This window comes from Atractosteus spatula, chromosome 2 (genome assembly GCF_055471065.1).
Source record: "Atractosteus spatula isolate fAtrSpa1 chromosome 2, fAtrSpa1.hap1, whole genome shotgun sequence".
NCBI classification, from domain to species: Eukaryota; Metazoa; Chordata; class Actinopteri; order Semionotiformes; family Lepisosteidae; genus Atractosteus; species Atractosteus spatula.
In genome coordinates this window covers 15,538,475-15,554,636 of record NC_142707.1, presented here as the reverse complement: position 1 = coordinate 15,554,636, position 16,162 = coordinate 15,538,475, and the positions used below count along the sequence as shown (strand labels likewise).

Genomic DNA, 16,162 nt, shown 5'->3' with positions numbered 1-16,162 from the left:
TTCTGGTTTTAGTCCATAATATTTCTTAGCAACAGTCAAAATCCTGAGTTGGTACAGTACATGCAAACCTTTTCAAAGTCAGCCAACACACACTTTGATTGTTGCTCCAGGGGCTAAAGTGACAAAAACCGACAGAGAAAGGTAAACAATTTTAATTACTGTAGAAAGTTCTCCAGGGGGAATGGGAAAATTCAGCATGCACCATGACAGTTACAGAAACAGTAACCACACAATTAAACAAGTAATGAGCATGAGAATGTCTTTATGCCAGTGAAACACAAAGCCTTTGCTCTTTGGCGGCAGTACAGAGTTATGTAAGATCTGGCACTACATCGGGTTATCACAGGCCTGGGCAGCTCCTCTCCTTGTCAAGGTACCATATGGTAAGGACAACGACATGTGACTACTACAGATTCTGATCCTGAAACACTGTGATCACGCAGCTTGAACAGCCAAGACTGCAAAGGGCTTAAATTAAAGCAATGTTATTTTTAGGTTAGCACGCTTTGATTTCAGTCTTCTTTACAAATGTTGAATAGACAGCTAGATGTTATATGAAGCTTTACAGAAATATACTTATCAATGAACACCACTGTAGATATTAGCACTGGCATCATGTAACAATGTAATTTGGTAATTTAGTGCAATAAGCACTGTTCTACAGAGTGTTGTGATATGATAATAATACCTCTTCTAAGCTTATAAAAAGCTCTTTCTACCAAGCTACTAGTAATTAAGGTGTTCTTGTGAATTAACTTATTGAAAATACTGGCACTGATGCTTAACTGCCATAACTGTTAAAGGTACTGTTCAAAGAGTGTAAGAAGATGTGGAAAATCGTTTTACACAAATATCCACTCGACTGCAGCTCAACCCCCACATGGAATGTAACGCACTGCATTCATAAATCCAGACAGGAGAACTAAAAACTTTTAAAGTCTTTTAAATCTTCTTTCCATTGATATGAAGTGTTGTCCCTTTGTCTCTTCAGATCATTTTGAAAGTAAATACAGAAAAGAATTGGATTTTGTACAGACAACTCATGTCCGTTAGTGCTGTTAACTTTCAGAGACTTGACGGTAATGACCTCCAAACCCCTGGTCTTAAATCCACATGATGTAAAACAGAGAGAAAAACTGAACATGACAAGCAAGGCAGTGCTGCAGGATTGAATGGAACAAGGTGCAGAGTCTCTGTAGAATGAGACAGAGCAGAGGGAGGGCTACAGAGACTATCTAGGAAGCTACATGTCAGGTTTCAAACAATAACAGCTCATTTCAATTAACGTAATCCTTGTTTTGATGAGAAATGTATGTCTTTAGAGGGGAAAAAAAGAAAAAATCTTCCACAACCACTCCTTACGTTTTAGATCCTGTCATCACAGGCGTGTGTAAACTAATGCCATTTAACAGACCAACTCAGACCGCCTTCTTTTTTTTTTAAATTCTGTGGAATTTGTCCACTTCGTTCTCATCTTTTTTAACCGGGCTTGAGTAACCATGCTGGGAAAAGCGAAGACTCAGCCAAGGGACGATGGACGCTCTGCTGCTGTAAGAGACACAGAGGGGAAAAAAAGAGTGAGGCAGAGTTTTGGGAGGAGACAAAAGACAGCAAAATAAAAATAAGCATAGTGAAATTACAATACACATCATTTAGGCAATTCTTATGCAGAAATATACAATTTATTTTACAGGGGTAAATCTAGCAAACTATATCATTGGTCTCCATCTTCAGAAACAATATTATTCACTAATTCAATTAGTTCAGTACTGCTTATTAATGTGTATTTATCAAAGACAAAAAAGTCTACTGAACAATGATACAGCCAAGAAAGCAGTAGCAAATGACCCAAGTGAATTAACTCATTTCAGATAGTATGGTGTCCAATCGTGTCTGCAACTGTCAGTGTTACCTGCAAGAACAGCCAAATCACAATGCCAAGATAGGAGCCTTACACAAACCCAAGAACTGCTGACCCCAGCCTCCCTATCAGTATGGCCACTGTTTGCATGGGCCTGCCCCAGTTAAGGACACGTACTGTCACTGGCACCCACAGCAGGGACCACGTGGTGCAGAACAGATAAACTGCAGACTGAATTTTGCAATGGAATGTTGATTCACTGCAAGAGATATCACCTTTCTATAAAACAAATTTAAAGGATAAAATGGATAGATTACACTGTTTGCCTAGTCCCTTTGAGCCTGTTAACGGGATAATTTTTAGTTCAATACAAATCAGAGAGACTAAAAACGAAGCACCTTACACCTGAAAAGGATGGCAGTTAGCCGACTGATTTTAACATTTATCTTTGTAGCTCCATGCAGAGTGACAGAAATCTTTACTGAGACCAAGTGCTGAAATGTAGTCCCACAGGCAGAGTCAACACTAAAACATTCTCGAAAGCTTGCCTGATGATAGTGTACACAACCCAACACCCATATGCAATAACTTCCCAGGCCTCGTCATCACCTGCTCATAACCAAGTCATACTGTCGTTTTCTTCACAGTTTTAATTATATACAGCAGGTGGCTGGAATAGACTTTCACTGTCACTATTAATACAATCATACCTAGCGCAGGAGAGCACAGACCAGCTGAAATGAATAGTGTGAATACCTGCACTCCTAGATGAGCTGCACTGCCCCATTGGCCACCAGGGGCGCTATAGTGCGGTAACGCATCAGGTGCTGTGAGCCCACCTCCAGGTCAACGGCATATTCACTGTAGTGAAAGAGTGAAGAACAAGGAGTGAGAGAAGGAGTACCTCTCTCTGGTAGAACAGGCTTCTTCACAAATTCATTTTGTAGTAAAATAGGCTCAACTCCCACCACAGATTCCTCTGTGAAACAAATACAAGCACAAAATTGCTGTTTTATAATTACAATAAAAAAGTATACGTCATAACAACTGATGTAAAACTGCAATAGCACTTATTTAATCATGCGGCCTGAACTAAGTGAATTCTCAAGATCTGAAAGTGTCAGCTGGCTTGCTTTCTCACAGATATGCCACATATCAGTTTCTGACAAATCAAAGGCTTGAAGATTAGTTGTCATATTGGGTCAATTTTTAAAATGAAATGCTCTTTGCCTTAACATTTTTGATTCTTGTGTCCAGCTCACGCTTTAAGTTACATTTAAATTATCTGGAAATCAAATATTTATATTATAAAATAGAATGCTCAACTTCTTACATACTATAAGTGATGTCTAAGGTACATACTGTCTAATAATGGAGTACATATAACTAAGGTTCATGCAGTAGCAACTGTTTTCTGACACACTGGTCCAGACAGAATCACATGCGTTCTTATGCAGTGATACCTTTGACATACTGCATATGATTTTAAATATGTTTCTGTTGCTGTAAGGTGTCAAACATCTGTGTAAAGTATTTAAACTCTATATACACATCACAAATAGTCCAAGTAAATTACTTTTTGAATAATTATGAAATGTTAATATAATAAAATGTTAAACTACTCAATGCACAATATAATTTAACTGCTGCGTTCCTGTAATGGTTACCATAATTATTAACAAGAATAATCAACACTATATGCATTAGAAATTTAAGATTTTAAATCTATGAATGTTATACTGATAATATCTGTGTTGTTCTGAGTTACAGTGTGGAGAAACAGAAGACACACATAGAGTTCTTATAATTCCTGGCTTTCTACACTTCTAGGTATGGTTTTTAGGAAACGTTTAATTCCAAGCCAATGTGCTCTTTAAGTTAAAGGGGCAAGAAAGATGTTTTTTTCAACAGACATGTCAGACAATAGCATATATTCAAACACCAGTGAATTAAGTTCATACAGTATATTAACATATAGCCCATTAGAAATTTACTGATCCAAGGATGTCATCCAACTATTTGTTGAAATTAAATATTAGAAAAGTGAAATCCAATATAAACTATACATAATACATTCCATACCATCAAATCAATTCTTGAAAAAAATCACTAATATAAAGCTACTGTATAGTTTCCAATCAGAAAACAACAGAGAAATGATGTTTCCAAAGTCTGTATTGTCACAATACCAACCCACAAAATAAGTAACATATAAACTAAAATGTAGTCTCCAATGTACACATACAACACCTACAGTATTTAGACATGGCTCAAATGAGAGTGATAATTTTGCAGAATCCAACAAGTCTGAGGAACAAAATGTCAGACTGTAATAGAAAATGTCAATTTTTAAACATTATTGTCTAGGGTGATTATTAATTTGTATTTGTATATTAGGATTTCATGTTTTCAACTTGCAAACACTGAAAATATATTTTAGTCAACACAAAAAAAAATAATTTTAATAAATTACTAGGTCTAGTGTCTTCAATTTTTAAAATAAACAAAGTACATTAAAATTTTAAAAATATATTTATAAAATCAGTGTTATTTTATTTTCATTCCAAAACCATACAGAGACAATTAATGTTATGCATGCATATAAAACAGTAGTTTCTGTATCTTTCAAACATTTATGTCACAACAGAATTATGTTTGAAGCACTTCAAAATTAAGGTACCATAATTCTGCTGATTTGACATCAACTAAAGGGAATTGGCTTGCAAAGATTGGGGATTTTAGTTTTGGTTAATTCTTTCTTGGATTATGTAACAAGGCAGGAAAGATGTGCAAATTCTGAACTAATGACCTGATGTTGCCTCATATGGATAAACAGTAATCAGGTCATTTGTTTAAAGTAAATAAAAAGTTTTGCCTATTATTTACTTTATCTGATTTAGACATCTGTTTTCCAATTAAACTGATAGAGCATGAACAGAAAAGGTGCTGGACTTTAAATGCTAAGGAATAGGAAATGAGACCTACTGTACTTCACTTCCGCAAAATTAATATGAATAAATATTACTATAGAATTATAGCTGTTTTCTAGGTACAAATAAAAGGTATTTATACACCATTATATCTGAAATTGAAAAGGTTAAAAATTAAAATTAAAATTAGAAGTGACCACAACAGTAATTATTGATGTTGCTTGTTGCTGTTAATAATACCATCACTTTCTTAAAGCATCCAGAAATCAGATAACTGTGTCATATAAAATTAAACAGTATGTCACAATTCAGAAATATAAACAAATGCTGATCAGTTATACAGGTATGAAAATGTGCCCCAACTACTAAGGAAATTAATACACAGTGAATAAATAATAATCTGAAATATTTTGCGTTTATTTTTAACATTGGATGAACCCAGCTATTGCCTTGTCTCAAACTTCTAGTAGTACCTATTCCTCAGTGCTTGTACCTTTTACATCACTCTGCAGTTTATATCGTCAAGGTGGACACTGTTGCCACCTGGTGGCACTTCAGAGTGTGACACCCCATCTCCCCCTTGGATCAAAACAACACTGTATCGGAAGCATACAGGCGCTGCTTTCTCTTTAAAATTCACCTATTCTCCAAACACATCTTCAATCATTCATAATAAGAAGAAATTTGATGTAATTGTTTTTCTCTTCTGAACATCATTACTGTCCATATTACACTAATAATAGCTATGGACGAAACAAAAGCAAAACAATTTTAATGGACTACAATTAGTATCTCTCTTGTAGGTTTAAAGAAGCTTTAAAATATAAAAAACAAGAACAAATACTATGAAATCAGTTAACTTTGAAGGTTTTTCATAGCAGCTTCTTTTCAAAGAAATTCAACAACATCTAAAGAGTTAAGCCTTGATAGTGAAGTCTAAACTGTGATTTTCATTAATGCAAAAAATCCAAAGAAAATCAAAATTATGATTAACAGATAAAATTTTTATTTCATTTTGAAGGACAAATGTATAAGGACAATTGGATGACAGGTGTCTCTTGTTAGTCAGGTGCTTGTTGCTGGGTTATTAGACTCATGAAAATGCTGTAAACATCCCATCAGCCTGCCTCATTTTGAATTCAGTGTTTGAAGTCAGCAGTCAAAGTTAAAATGAAAACGAAATAACCTGCTGTTAAAAATGCAGCAAAAGGAAATCACCAACTGCCTCTAGAGAACAGGGTTCACTAGGTATCAAAATCCACAGCCTGCAAAAGAAATGGCTGCAGTGCAAGATGTAAATCTCTCGTCAGCAGCAAGAACAGAACCGCCAGGTTAGAATTTACCTGCACTAAGTAAATACAAAGACAAACCAGGAGAGTCTTGGAAGTAAGTGTTATGGAGAGAGATAATGAGACAATGATGATCCTTTATCAAAATGATGGCAAATGAATCAAAGAGCAGATGCTCCACAGACCACCACCTCATCTCTGAATACATTTGAATTCTGTGTTTCAGAGCTTTGGAGGACATACAGAAGACATTGCATCCTGGTGTTTTTTTGGCAGGAAAATTTAACAGTATCCGAGAATAGAAAAAAAAATGAGATCGCAATCATTTGTCCTAAATTACATAAGAAGAAAAAACAAATGGTTATGTGAGCTGCCCTTTTCATTAGTTTTTCTAGGTTTTCATTTACAATTCTACAGTTCATTTGATCCTTCAGTCTTTACCTCTGGTCATCTGTCTCTGGTTCCACCAAGATATTCTCCTGCTGTACTTTCACTCGCAGGAACACAAATGAGTCCAAGCTGGGCTCCGGAACTGATGTGTGGCAGACAAAACATAAGATAAGTTAATACTTAGAACTGGAGTGTCAATAAAAAGAAGGATGCCCTCAACTTCAATGGCAAATTGAAAATGTTAAAAAAAACTGTTTATAAATTCCAGCCTATCTTGTTCATTTGGTCTCTATTATCTAATCAAGGGTCAAATCTCATCCAGGAACCCAAAATGCAAACTCCATTCTTTATTATACAGTACCCTCAAGTACACCTGAACCTATTTGGCAAAAGTACCGTAGGTTTAAAATAAAAATAAGAATCTGTTTTCTCTTGTTCCCTTCTAAACATTTTATGTTCACTGCAGGACCGGTTATGCACAAAGGAAAAGTCATACTATAGTGGAAAATGTTACAGGCATGTCATACAGTTCTCAAAGTACACAAGAAAATGATAACGTTCTGACAAAGATACACTTTCTGCTCCATTTCTTGCAATGAAATTGAATTTCTGTGGTATTCTGTTTATATTTAACACATAGATGTGTTGTGCTGGAAAGAATATTTCCATCCCCTTACCAGATTTGGCAAAATCCACTGTCTGCAGGTTAGGGGGCATGTGTCTTAGAGCCACATTCTTCAGGTAAGTCTCTGTGTTGGCCATGTATCTGGGCCAGAGAACACATGTGTATCAGTATATGCATACAGATCAAGTATTATGCCTGGGAAACATGACAAAACTACAGTAGGTTACATATAGTGGAATTACCCTGTTTTTCTACAACACTTTTACAGAACTAGTAGAAACCCACATCGTACAAGATTAAGATACACCAGATAGTGCTTCATCTGTCATTTATCTTTTCACATGTCACAGGAAACATAACTCCATACCAGAGGTTCAGTGCCAATCAGAAGAGAGGCTTGTCATTCACCACAAGTGCACAAGAAGCAGCATGAGTGCTAACTCATACCCTCAAACTTACCCTCAGTAATGCTCAGCCAATTCAAAACCTCATTTTAATGTTACAGAAATCTGTATATAATTACATACATGTACAGTATACACTGAAAGAAAACTAATGTGTAACTATGCAGTCTGGGCTTGTTCTTTTTTCTTTTCAAGGTTAACATTCTCTCCCTTACTATTCAAATAAGTATGCACTAACTGGATTCACATTTTCCAGTACAGAACAGCTGAGGGATGCTCTATTATAGGTATTAAAGTCTTACCAGGTATTTATTTAATAAAGTATTGCTTAATTTGTGACATTTTGCATACATTTATGCAATTCTGATGGCTAGACAAGCAGTTACTGAAAAAAACGTATCAACTAGAGGAGATACTGTTGTGGCCTTCGATTAGGACTCACTCTTTAGCAAAGGCAAATTCCTCTGGGGATAAATAGGATGGGTCACCATCTGCCCGAGACTTCTCCTTCTTCAAGACATGTGGAAAATACTTCTCAATCTGGAACGGCAACAGGAAACCAAGGCTCAGCTGTGTGACGAGTTTGCCTCAAGTAACAAACCACAGCTCACTTTTTCATCTTTATCACAAATAAGATGTTGTTATAGTGGGAATACAAACAAATGAGATCAATCTGAGAAGAAAATTGTATTCTCATAGACTCCTGGACCCGACAAAGATTCCACTACAGAGTTCTGAACCTCCAAATGCCGGTTTATTTACGATACCACTCAATTTATAATTCGTTTACTTTACACCGGACATATTTCTTGTTTGGCTGTTAGAAGATCAGTTTCAACGATGTGGCTGTACAGTTTGTTCCCAAAATCTGTGACTCTTTGCGGAAAAAAGTTACTCTAATTTTCATTACTTAAAGCAGCTTCTATTAATTTTTAATATAGATTCAGTGGAGCAGACCCTGGCTATTTGTTGGTTTCTCCTTCAATGATTCTCTTAATCGCAGTGTTTTGAGTCCACACCAGTACAGTGGTCAGAGTGGTTGCATACCGTGGAATGATGTAATTAATGTTTTGCACCAATATACAGTGCATTCCGTAAGTATTAGGGCAGTGACACAATTTTTGTTGTTTTGACTCTGTACTCCAGCACATTGGATTTGAAATGAAACAATGACTATGAAGTTACAGTGCAGAATGTCAGCTTTAATTCGAGGGTATTTACGTCTATATTGGGTGAACCATATACTGTAGGTATCACAGACCTTTTTATACATAGTCCTCCCATTTTAGAGGACCAAAAGTAATTGGACACATTAACATAATCTTAATAAAACTGTCATGTTTAGTACTTGGTTGCAAATCCTTTGCAATTGATGACTGCCTGAAGTCTGCGACCCATAGACATCACCAAACGCTGGGCATCTTCCCTGGTGATGCTCTGCCAGGCCTCTAATGCAGCCATTTTCCACTTTCTACACTTACAGACTGTACTGTATACATGCTAAATTTCTGCACATACGCACTCAGATTTTTCAGCACTGCTCTCAAATTGGATCCTTCTTATAGTATTGTATATTTCTTTTTTGTGTTTTTATTTACAATATGGTATGCGTCAATGCCATCTAAACAAACTGCAATTCCTAGTGAGCCTGGCTAAAAGAGGCAAAGAAAAGTGATGTCTCTTACAGACATGGAATTATCAGATAGTTTACCAAGAGGGGAGTTTTGCTTTTGTTATATGCCAGCAAGGAACCAACATACAGTACCAATAATAAGGGACATTAAAAGAGAGAAGACATAAAAAGAGCACGAATTTCTGCAACACAAACCATCAACACATTAACAGAGTATATCATTTTAGATTTATTGCTTTATTATCTTGTTCTCTATTAACTGATCTTAAATTTTGAATAAATGTAATAATTACTATAAATGACAAAGAGGGGTGGCCAATTAGCACTAATTTTGCATTTCTTGGATTTCCTTTAAACAGGAATTTTCAAGAACATAACCCCCATGAACAGCAAGGGGTTTAGTGTTTAAGTTACTCTTCTGACTTACTGTACTTAAATAAATGCTTCATTTTTTGTGTTACTGTCACCTTTGAAATTTAGGCATATCTCACTAAAGATGAAGTGGTGATAAAGTGAAAATTTGAGGCAGCGATGAATTAATTACATGTAAAACCATTTTAATGAGTTTTATATTCAGGATGGTATTAATTTGATCTTGCATGAGCAATTTGTAAGGCCACGTTCGGTAAGTAAGCCAGATGAACAGATCTAGCACATTCTACTGTATGTGTGTAATCAAAGCACTTTCAAATAAAAAGAAAGGAAGTGCAAAGACAGGTAGGAGTAGGTCATTATCTTCAGTTTGGATTTTTTGTTAAATTCCAGACATATGTAAAGACCAGACATTTCCTATAGTCTGTGACACCGCATATATTCGTGCAAACCAGACAGACAAGTCAAAAAGCTGTGTTCTCACAAAGGGAGATATGTGAAGATGTCCTATATTGAGTTTGAATACTAAAGAAAAAAAACTAAAGAAAGAAACAAGAAGAAAAGCAAGAGAGAGAATGAAACAGAACAACATTTTTTCGATAATACAGCAACACATCTAAGTTAAGTGTCAAACCTGCTCTCCATATTCTGGAAATCACTGGAATGGTATAAATCGAAAATCTTCTCTTGCTACTTTTGCAGAAAGTTTTTTTTTACACCAAACTTTTCAGAAAATAAGATGGACATACAATGGAGCTCTGGAAAGACAATTACTACTACTAATCCTGATGATGATTTGTAGTACTAAAACTAATTACACTACTGATCTACAGCAGTCACCCTGACCTTCTGAAGACGTGAGCGAAGGTAGCTGCTCAGAACGTAGCGGATCCTGTCAATTTCCATGCGGTGTATGCTGGCCTTTAGGTCACCCTTCTTCACGCGCTGCAAGTTCTCCTCCTGAGCCACAGAAATGGACCGGAAACATGTAACACTGAGACTACAACACAGAGCACAGCAACATAATACACCACACAATGAACTGCACAGCATGTACACAACATACATCATAGACCCTGAGAGGGACAGTACTACATGAAAGCAGCATGCAGCACCCTCTCCTTAACATACGCTACATAACACAAGACACTGTTAACCATGACATCTTACTTTCTCGCCATAAGACTGTGTTTGGAGTTTCTGACACTGCTCTCAAATGGTTTAAGTCTTACCTCACTGATCGCTGTCACTTTGTCTCTCTTGGCAGATTAAGGTCTGAAATTGGTCTCGTTAAGTCTGGTGTTCCTCAGGGTTCGATACTGGGTCCCCTACTTTTCAGAATTTACATGTTTCCACTTGGTCAGCTTTTAAGATCACATGGCCTCAACTATCACTTCTATGCCGATGATACCGAAATATACATCCATACCAAACCTGACACTGACGTGGCTGTCTCTATTCTAATTGCATCTCTGATATAAAAACTTGGATGACTCAAAATTTCCTTCATCTTAACTGCGACAAGACTGAAGTCATGCTTATTGGCACCCCCATCAACTTTGTAAAGCCAATCCTGTAACCCTATCTGTGGATGAAACTGTACTTGAGCTTCAGTCTAAATTGAAAAGCCTTGGGGTGATATTTGATTCAGGCTTAACAGCATATTGTTAAAACATCTCTCTTTCACCTCAGAAACATCACTAGACTACGCCCTATGTTTTCACTAACTGTGGCTGAAAAGCTGATCAACACATTTGTCTTCTCCCGAATTGACTCCTGTGATGCTCTACTCGCTGGGGTACCTAAATCCACATTGAACAAACTCCAGTATGTCCAACATTCGATTGCCAGAAACCTGACGAGGCCTAGTGCAAGTGATCACATTACTCCTATCCTGAAGTCTTTGCAGTGGACTCCTGTCAAATTCCGCGTGGACTTTAAAATCCTCATGCTCACCAATAAGGCTCTGTATGGCTTTGCACCTCAGTATCTGTCTGATCTATTATCGCCCTATTCCCATCTCACAACCTTCACTCCTCTAATTCTGGTCTCCTAACTGTCCCCAAGCCTGTCTACACTCTATGGGTGACAGGGCCTTCTCCTGTTATGCCCCTAAGCTCAGGAACTCTCTCCCTAAGGATATCAGAGACTCACCTTCTCTAAACTCCTTCAAATCCAGACTCAAAACCTTCTTTAGAAGAGCTTTTACTTAACTGGTTCCATTCTTTACCCCTCTGCCCCTACAGTATTTAGTATTACCATCTACTGTCTCCTACTGATTATTTTTAATTGTTGTTGTTGCTGCTGTTGTCATTCTGTAAAGCGCTTTGAGAAGCCACCTTTAAAGGCACTATATAAAATAAAGTTTAATAATAATACTCATCACTCATTCAGGAAGAAACCAGACCTGCGTAAAGAAGATGGATCACTCTTAAACAAAGGGGTATGAATATATCAGAGAAGCATATTAGTGGAGTAACTGAGGACTATTTACACTAAGGAGGTGGGTCAGAGGGATTAACATCAGGCCAGCTCTGGTATTTTTCTCGTACGATCAGAAAAGCCCTAAGCAACACTAACAACGAACTCCACATCTGTCTTCAACTGCATTTTTACATGCTTATACCTCAGTGCTACGGCATAAAGAACAAAGTGCAAGAACCCAAGGCCACTGTATTGATGGGAAACTTATGACATTATAGGAATAACTGAAACATACTGAGAGGAGGATGACAGAGATGAATATAATGGATACACATAGCTTCAAGAAAACAGGCAGGTTAAAAGGGTGTGGTGAGGTACTGCATATAGAAAAAACCTGAAAGCTAAAGAGCACAAACAAGAGGACACAGGTAGTTTTAGACTGTATGAGATGTAAAACAGACATTCTGAAACAAAAAAGAACTCTGAAAGTAAGAGTTTGCAGGTTTTCATGAAGAAAAACATCAATGACATGGACGACATTATACAGTACAATGGTCTCCAGTTACACTGGGAGACTCTAGTGGAATCCCATGGGGGTAGAGAACAGAATGCAAAGTATACAGCCTCACCATGTGAGTGAGTTGCTCCATTACGCACTCTACAATCTCAGACTTGTTCTCCAGGAGCTCAGGGGAGAACTTCTCATTCAGCCAGGCCTGCATAAGAACAGCACACAAGAAGATCTGAAGTCACCGTTGAGAAAACAACAGAATACTTTACTACTTTTTCTTCTTATTCCCTTTATGAATTGGGCTATTTAAGTAAATTAAAAGCAGCCTTTAACCATGCCACCTACCGAAACCAAAACAAGCCCAAAGTTTAAACTTGATCAAATATCAACACAAATATTGTGGACACTTACAATACTGTTCTATTAATGAAGGACTGGATTCAGTTCAGAAGAACTGGAAAAAAAAACAGCACTCCCACTGTACAGTAATTTGGGATCATTTTGGAATCCTTTTGGGTTTATAAGCTGCAGGCCTTTATATAAAATCACATCCTTCAATGTTACTTACCTTTTTAGGCATATATGTAAATATAAATTGTAATATGCAACGATGAATTTGTTTCTTCTCAAGTAAAATATGGACAACAGTCTTCAGCTAGTTTAAATGGATGAGAGTCAAACTGCTGTGGCTTATGAGTATGTTCCTTTCTATAGCAGAAGCCAGTGGTAAAGGTGGTGTGAGGCAAAGCTACACATTTTCTTTACACTTCCCTGGAGAATTAATTCTTTACTGCAAAGGAGATGGAACAATCACTCATTACCTGAAGCACCTATAATATAAAACTGAATGCTTACTGTGAAGAGAAACATGAGAACAATGGATTATTTAAATTTAAACTCAATTTGTTTTTATATTTCTCAGATGGAAAGTCAAAGTTTGTTATTTATCTACAGTACATGTAGCAGATGCTTTTATGAATAAAGACATTTTCAAGCACTTTTCAAGAGAGGTCACTTCATACAACAAACTGATGTGAAGGAGTGAGCACTAACAGAAAAATAGTGTAGTAATGATAGCTCCTAAACAAAATTAAAACATGCACGCAGATACATGATCAAGCTAAATTTAAGCGTTAAATTAGGAAATTACTACGATCTAGAAAAAATGTTTTTTTTTTGCTTAGCCGAAGCTTCTGTGAATATAATGATCGTTATTTTCTTTTGGCTAATGTGAAACAAATCAAACAGCAAAATTACCTTTCTGCATACACAAACATGTCATTAGACTCGAGAATGGACTTTTGTTACTGCTTTTAAATAGCTTCTGTGTTTCGGACACTATGCTTCTACAGGTAAGAGAGAGGTACTAAAATAAAAAAATATATACATAATGACCTCTTCCAGCTTCTCGATTAGCTCTGCTGGGGTCATCAGCTCCTGGCTTTCATCTCCGCTCCCTTCGCTGCCTTCGGACAGCACGTCGGACATCACAGACACAGTGCGATCAGACAGCGGTGAATATCAAATAGTACGTTTCAGCTCTCGGATCTCGCCCTTATGACCGGCACAAGTCCGATACTAGACATCAACAATTCTGAATAAACACTTGTAAATTTAGTCGAGATTAACGTTTATAACAATAAAAAGGAAAGAGTACGACGCTTAAAGTACGATTTTCTACGTATGTTGTATTTATAAATACATCTTTGCGAAGCCTCCGAAGAACAATAAAACCAAGTTACACTTATTTCATAACTAAATTCCACTAATAATTAGTTTCGAAAAGTTTTTCCGCCTTTAAAAACAAGATACATCTGCTACTTTTGTATACGCTACTCTGCTGTTCCTAAATTTCGCGCCACCTCGACAAAACGTCACTTCACTGCGACACGAAATGAAAGTTAGCCGACATTCTCGCCATCTTTGTTGTGGAAAAAAAAACACATGAGGCTTTGGTCTTATATTAAATTATGTAATGATTATGAATGCCAGTGAAATGTAATGAAAGTTTAAAACATAATTCGAAATTAAATATCAAAGATATTTAGATAGTGTAGCGCCCTCGCCTGGCTTTGGAGCCGAAGAGCGCCCGGTTGGGGTGCACGGCGAGGGGAAGGAAGGGAGTAGTAGTGGCCAGGGCTGGTATTAGGAGAGCCACTGGCCAGTACAGCTGACCAATTGTTGAATAGGTGTACACAGTCGCGAGATTGCCCGGACTCATGTAGTTTCCCTGGTTTTGCGCCCCTTATACACATGTACCCAATCACCACTCCTGTGTAACTGTACCCGAATTGAACCCAGTGTGTTGTAGCCTGTTTTTGTTTTTTTCTCTCCCTCTGTTGTGGCTGCTGTGCTAGACGCACGTCCGATTTAATAAAGCGCCGTGTTCTCAGTTAAGAGCCTGACTTCCTGTGTCTATCTTCGTCGATCCCGTCGCGTTACAATAGATAAGCTTAAAATTAGGACTTGTTTACCTGTTTTACTTTAATCTGATATGCAGTCACTTCTTTAGTACACGAGACTATAATGATTACAATTTACTAATAACATGGAAAAGGATACAAAGAAGGGGTTTGCTAGTTTAACAACTCTACCAGAATTCTAAAAGAAAACATTAATTAATGTAGCTTCCTATACACTCCTTAAATACCTATTATTAGTCATGTTATTTCTAAGTTGAAGAGCAGTACACCACATAGCACCATTGTAAAACCATGAATGCACAGTGAAAGTAAGTAACCTGGTATACAATTTAGGGGAAAAAAACATTGTGAAGGCATCAGGTTTCTGGTAGTGTTTGAGGTATTGGTTAAAATTCATTTTAATTAGTAGTCCTCATATATTTTAAATGCATGCATACATCCTTTTAAAATGGGTATTAACATTGAAGTCAACATAAACCCTACTGTAAAACTACTTTTTTTAATCGATCCTTTTGCATGAAACATTAGGCACATAAAGAATTAAAACATACAAATGGTGATGAAGATAATGAGGAATATTACAAATGACAAATTTAAAATGAGCAAATGAATGTGGATACTGTACAGCACTCTAGTAAGACCTCTGAAACATTGTGTTCAATTACGTCACTCACAACACACAGGTGCCACTGATACCTTGGGAAGAGTTCAAGAAGTTCGGAAGAGTAACCAGAATGTTTATTTGTCTCAATTAATGTGTTATACAGACAAGGTTAAAGGAACTGAATGTCTTTCTGAATAAAGGAGTATTTTACGGGATTTAATTCAAGGATTCACAATCCTTGAAGGCCTTGACAAAATCAATTTAAGGGATTACCTCAAGTTGAAGTAGTAAAATGGACACCAGCTCATGAGAGGAAATTAAGAGTAGATCCGTTTAGGACTGAAACAGGCTACAATACCAAAATTACTCAGCCAACATTTTGAAGCTGAGCATTTAAGATCATCAAGAAAGATGAGTTTCTTATGAGGATTAGGAACACACTAAACAATTTCTAAGTAGTTAGAAAAGTCAAATTGCCTACTATTGTTTGTTTCCTTTCTTATGTTTTAATGAGATTCCAGAAACCATGGATGAATTATCCAATTTAGAGAGTTTTGTAGAGGATGAACTGGCTATGAAGTCTACCCGAATTAAATCGTACACTGATCCTTAAGAGGTCCCTATTCATTATAAGCTCAGTTCTACTTTGGAGCAAAACAGACAATCCAAAACCATCCCCAGCTTCCAAATTCTAAC

At 36.8% G+C, this 16,162-nt stretch overlaps 1 protein-coding gene across 2 annotated transcripts; it reads right to left on the bottom strand.

Annotated features, from left to right (window-relative positions):
• Positions 1-250: 250 nt before the first annotated feature.
• gins4 (GINS complex subunit 4 (Sld5 homolog)) lies at positions 251-14,304 on the bottom strand. 2 transcript variants are annotated; one of them, XM_088939160.1, is made up of 8 exons: positions 13,835-14,302; positions 12,558-12,644; positions 10,351-10,464; positions 7,942-8,039; positions 7,148-7,236; positions 6,522-6,612; positions 2,618-2,722; positions 251-1,548 (listed from the first exon to the last, which is right to left on the bottom strand). In XM_088939160.1, the coding sequence occupies exons 1-7, from the start codon at positions 13,925-13,927 to the stop codon at positions 2,626-2,628; spliced, it is 669 nt and encodes a 222-aa protein (XP_088795286.1). In that variant the 5' UTR covers positions 13,928-14,302; the 3' UTR covers positions 251-1,548; positions 2,618-2,625. The 2 variants fall into 2 exon arrangements, with proteins under 2 accessions (XP_088795286.1, XP_088795295.1); XM_088939169.1 differs by lacking the exon at positions 10,351-10,464 and having other exon boundaries at positions 13,835-14,304.
• Between the last annotated feature and the right edge of the window lie 1,858 nt (positions 14,305-16,162).